General features: G+C 44.3%; 1 protein-coding gene across 1 annotated transcript in view; it reads left to right on the top strand.

The window, feature by feature from the left end:
- Positions 1-1,478: 1,478 nt before the first annotated feature.
- LOC106526107 (splicing factor 3B subunit 3) overlaps positions 1,479-5,772 on the top strand; it is a gene marked incomplete at its 3' end in the record, with an annotated part of 12,507 nt that continues 8,213 nt past the window's right edge. The window contains 7 exon segments of the mRNA XM_014020595.1: positions 1,479-1,589; positions 2,326-2,435; positions 3,025-3,180; positions 3,653-3,823; positions 3,918-4,090; positions 4,272-4,413; positions 4,509-4,621. Coding sequence (XP_013876049.1) covers positions 2,366-2,435; positions 3,025-3,180; positions 3,653-3,823; positions 3,918-4,090; positions 4,272-4,413; positions 4,509-4,621 — 825 coding nt within the window.

Raw genomic sequence — 5,772 nt, 5'->3', positions numbered from 1 at the left:
AGACAGAGGACAGACAGAGGACAGGACAAAGACAGAGGACAGACAGAGGACAGACAGACAGAGGACAGACAGACAGAGGACAGACAGAGGACAGACAGACAAAGACAGAGGACAGACAGAGGACAGGACAAAGACAGAGGACAGACAGAGGAAAGGACAAAGACAGAGGACAGACAGAGGACAGACAGAGGACAGGACAGAGGACAGGACAAAGACAGAGGACAGACAGACAGAGGACAGACAGAGGACAGGACAAAGACAGAGGACAGACAGAGGACAGACAGACAGAGGACAGACAGACAGAGGACAGACAGAGGACAGACAGACAAAGACAGAGGAAAGACAGAGGACAGGACAAAGACAGAGGACAGACAGAGGACAGGACAAAGACAGAGGACAGGACAAAGACAGAGGACAGGACAAAGACAGAGGACAGACAGAGGACAGGACAAAGACAGAGGACAGGACAATAGAGGGAGGATCAAACTGTCCAATAAATCCTGAGGACAGAGACAGAATTTCTGACTTTGATGACGCCGACAGGAAGTCAGATTAAAGTTCTGATCTGACGGAACCAAGCTGGACCCCTGAGAGGAAAACACCTGGACCCAGATCCTCCCGAGCCGAACCCCGGGGCCTCCTCCTCCTCCTCCTCCTCCTCCTCAGCAGCTGGTGAGGAGGAGGAGGAGGAGGCTCTTCATCAGAACCAGCTCAGCCTCACATCCGGACGGGTCAGTAAATAAAGGCTTTGATTCTCACCTCTCGGTACCGGTTCGGTGGATCTGATCCTGCCCATCAGGGCTGCAGAGGAGGCTCTGAGGCGCGTGCTGCTCTCACGTTGTCTGCATATAAATGCGAGCGCGTGTCTGAACGCACGCGCGCAGGCTCAGAATAAAGGAGGAATAAAGCCCGGTTCTGATGTGTCCACAAACCCGAGTCATGACGTGTCCCACCCAGGAGGAGGACCCCTGAAGTAGTCCTCAGAACCAGAATCAGGACCAGAGGAGGGGGGCTACAGCTTCCGGTTTCACCCTTTCACAATTAAACTAAACTAAAAACAAGACCAAAACGTAGAAACAATTGCTGTCATAAAGACTGGTTTCAAAATAATGAAAGAAAATAATAAATAATCTGTTTTATTTAATTCATGCAAAGTGTTTTTGTGTTTTATCTGTTAGTAAAATATCTCATGAACCACAGGACATGTTTTTATTAAAACCTTCAGTTTCCAAGTTATTCATGAAGAGAATGAAAGTAAAATAAATTAAATGTAACGCCTGATACAAGGTAAAAAAAATCAGATAAAAGATTAAAATGACTTATATTAGTCAAGAACTAAATCACTAATGAAACAAACAAGTAATGTAATATTTATTTAACCACAGTTAACAGGTAGTTGTCGACATCTGGCGGTCATTTCGCGCTCCTGCAGCCTGTTGTTTCAGTCAGGCGCTGTTCGGGACACCTATCACCGCCGGAAGGACCCACAAACGGCTGCCCTGCGTAACTTCCTGAAACAGAGAGGTTTTCTTTGAATGGATGAGTTTGTAAATCCGTCTGAAATCACAATCATCTGCTTACATACTCCGGTAAATATTTTATTTTTTATGTTTAAAGTCCGTCCGGAGCTGGATGGACCGGATATGGTTTTACAATGTGATGCGTTTTGTCTTAAAACAGGAAATAAAAAGCTAAAGGCGTCAGACCTGAAGAAGAGCTGTAGACCAACAGGCCGAGTTTATTTTTTAAATATTTTATAAAAAGGTTTAAAGCTGCAGAGCTTCGTTACAAAGAACTGAAATTAAATTTCTTAATTTGCTGTTTTAAATGTGGAGAAGATGAAAACTTGTCTAATTAAAACTACAGTAAATATGTTTCTGACTGGATCACAGATTATTCTTCTTTAATGTGTTAAAACATTTATTCTAGAAGATTAAAGAGGAGAAATTTAACTTGTTCAATCAGAACCACAGTCAGGTCCACAGACTGAGACCTGGACAAGATGTGAATAAAATAATGTTTAACTTATTTCAGACTGAATGATGAACTCCAGATATTTGATGATGTTGGTTTTATTTATTTTGAAATAACATTTGAAACTTTTTAAACACTTTAGATTCAGGTTAAAAGTATTATTCTGTGAGGGACCACTAAGTGCTGGTTTCTAAATATGACCTGGTTTATATGTTTATTATCTTTTGTCCCAACTGGTTTAGATTTAATACTTTATTTTCTGAAGTTTATTAAAATATAAACATTTGTCCCACAGGTGGTTTAAATCATCAGCAGTGGATTTAGTAAAATGTTTTTCTGCTTGTTTTACAGTTCTGAGACGGGCTGAGCGCTCCGTTTGTGGCCCAGAACCATGTTTCTGTACAACATCACCCTGCAGCGGGCCACCGGCATCAGCCACGCCATCCATGGCAACTTCTCAGGTGAACTTCCTGTTGTCCTCGTCTCACTTCCTGTTGGGTCGGGTCAACCTTTGTTAATGTGAAATAATAACCATTAAAGACAGAACTGTCCAGTCCTGGTCCTGGAGGACTAGTGTCCTGCAGGTTTTAGATCAGGAGTGTCCAGTCCTGGTCCTGGAGGACTAGTGTCCTGCAGGTTTTAGATCAGGACTGTCCAGTCCTGGTCCTGGAGGACTAGTGTCCTCCATGTTTTAGATCAGGAGTGTCCAGTCCTGGTCCTGGAGGACTAGTGTCCTGCAGGTTTTAGAGGATTCTCAGCTGCAGCTCCTGGTCTAAATGAATGGGATTAACAGACTCCTGCAGAACTTGAAGAGGTCATTCAATCACTGAATCAGGTCCTGGAGCAGGAAAACCTCTAAAACCTGCAGGAAGTGGTCCTCCAGGAGCAGGAAGTGGTCCTCCAGGAGCAGGAAGTGGTCCTCCAGGAGCAGGAAGTGGTCCTCCAGGAGCAGGACAGTTCTGTCCCACAGAACCTCTGCCTCAGTGAGCAGGTAGAAAGCTTCATGTTTTACTGCAACAGTCTGATAAATGAGGTGTTTGTGTCTGGTAGGAACCAAGATGCAGGAGATCGTTGTTTCCAGGGGAAAGATCCTGGAGTTGCTGCGTCCAGATGCCAACACAGGGAAGGTTCACACTCTTCTGACGGTGGAGGTGTTCGGCATCGTCAGGTCCCTGATGGCGTTCAGACTCACAGGAGGAACCAAAGGTCTGCTAGATTACACCCGATTTACACCTGCTGTACACCTGCTTTACACCTGCTTTATGTACACCTGCTGTACACCTGCTGTACACCTGCTTTACCCCTGATTTACACCTGTTGTACACCTGATTTACACCTGCTGTACACCTGATTTACACCTGCTGTACACCTGATTTACACCTGCTGTACACCTGATTTACACCTGCTGTACACCTGATTTACACCTGCTGTACACCTGATTTACACCTGATTTACACCTGTTGTACACCTGATTTACACCTGTTTTACACCTGATTTACACCTGATTTACACCTGCTGTACACCTGTTGTACACCTGATTTACACCTGTTTTACACCTGATTTACACCTGCTGTACACCTGTTTTACACCTGATTTACACCTGTTTTACACCTGATTTACACCTGATTTACACCTGTTTTACACCTGATTTACACCTGATTTACACCTGCTTTTCCAGATTACATCGTTGTGGGAAGTGACAGCGGTCGTATCGTCATCCTGGAGTATCATCCATCTAAAAACCAGATGGAGAAGGTCCACCAGGAGACGTTTGGGAAGAGCGGCTGCCGGCGCATCGTTCCGGGACAGTTCCTGGCTGTGGACCCTAAAGGCCGAGCTGTCATGATTGGTGAGAGTTCTCCAGAGGTTGATTCCTCGTCGTGTTCCTCATCACTGAAAGCTTCAGAGAACCAGAGGAGTTGAAGGAGTGCTCTGTCTTCCAGGAGCCATAGAGAAACAGAAGCTGGTTTATATCCTGAACAGAGATGCTGCTGCCAGGCTGACCATCTCCTCTCCTCTGGAGGCCCACAAAGCAAACACGCTGGTCTACCATGTGGTGGGAGTGGACGTGGGCTTTGAAAACCCAATGTTTGCCTGCTTGGAGATGGATTACGAGGTGAGCTCATGAAGAACTGAGGTTCCTCTGAGGAAGACTTCATTCTGAGTGATGAGTTCATCATGTCTCTTCTCTGACTGTCTCTGGAGAAAGATCCAACCCTCTGACCCGAATGTTCACAAGTCCTCCTGAACTCTAGTCATCCTCTGACCCGCTTCATCAAAGCTCTTCTGTTTTCCAGGAAGCTGACAACGACCCCACAGGAGAAGCTGCTGCAAACACTCAGCAGACCCTCACCTTCTACGAGCTGGACCTGGGTCTGAACCACGTGGTCCGAAAGTACAGCGAAGCTTTGGAGGAGCATGGAAACTTCCTCATCACAGGTGAGAGTTGGGACAGAGGTGGGGTCCTAACCACGCCAGGTCTGACCTGGTTCAGGTCTGGAACAGAACAGCTTATTGTCTTTATCTCTGTCTAGTTCCTGGTGGTTCTGATGGGCCCAGTGGAGTTCTGATCTGCTCTGAAAACTACATCACCTACAAGAACTTTGGAGACCAGCCGGACATCCGCTGTCCCATCCCCCGCCGCAGGGTGAGCCGTCCTCCAGAACCAAAACCCAGTTAGTCGTTAGATTTGTTCTGTTTGTTTTTATCGGTTTTTAAAAGTCTAAAAACACTCCAAGATTCTGGACCTCAGGCCGAGAATCCCAGGAGAACCAGCAAGAGAAGAACTGTTAGCAAATAAAAAACTTCAGTCTGGACTTGCTCTGCAGCGGGGCAGAGACGTGGTTTAAAAGGAAAATAAGTTTAAATTTATCAGTGTAACACCTTAAAGAAATGTTTTTTTTAAAAACTGATCCCAACAGCAGCATGTGGCCAAACAGAATGGGTCCCAAACTGGACCCTTGAGGTACACCACAGCAAATAGGTGCTGAGGACGAAGAACCAGGTTAAAACTGAACCTTTAAAGTGCCTGTGACATGAAGTTTATTAAATATAAAGGCATTATTGGAAAGATAACAATATTATCATATTGTAAAAATAACTCCCTGCTGCTGAGATGAACGGTTGTTGAGATGTTTACATGTGAAGGAACAGGAAGTGATGTCAGAGAGGAATGTCTGCACGGAACAAAGCACTGATGAAACAGCTAACGACACAATAATCTGATGTTTCTGTGGATTATTTTGAGTCAGAGTTCAAATAAAACTGTTTCAATAAACAAAGATTACAGATTTCTCTTAAAGAGTTCCCCTGTGATGTCACTTCCTGTTGCACTTTGAGCYGAGTTTAAAAGAAAATATGTCATTTATGTGACAAAATGAGTAAAATCATGTTTTATGTAAGGTTTCTTTTATAAAAATGTGTTTTCTTTGACTTGTTGTATTTGATGGATAGACATGTCACAGACACTTTAAGACCAAGTTCAAGTCTGGACAAGAGGATTAGATTAGATTAAATTAGATTAGATTAAATTAGATTAGATTAGATTAGATTAGATTAGATTAGATTAGATTAGATTAGATTAGATTGACAGCATCAAAGGCAGCAGTTAAATCCAACAAACTGAAACCAGTCTCCCTGAGTCGACAGTTAAAGGTTCATTAAAAACCAGAGGACAGGGGTTAGTAGTTGTCTTCTTTCAGGACTGATCCATGTGGTTCTGATCCTCACCTGATCCATGTGGTTCTGATCCTCACCTGATCCATGTGGTTCTGATCCTCACCTGATCCATGTGGTTCT

The sequence above is a fragment of the Austrofundulus limnaeus genome, unplaced genomic scaffold, assembly GCF_001266775.1.
Source record: "Austrofundulus limnaeus strain Quisiro unplaced genomic scaffold, Austrofundulus_limnaeus-1.0 Scaffold259, whole genome shotgun sequence".
NCBI lineage: Eukaryota > Metazoa > Chordata > Actinopteri > Cyprinodontiformes > Rivulidae > Austrofundulus > Austrofundulus limnaeus.
This window is presented reverse-complemented; position numbering and strand designations above follow the sequence as displayed.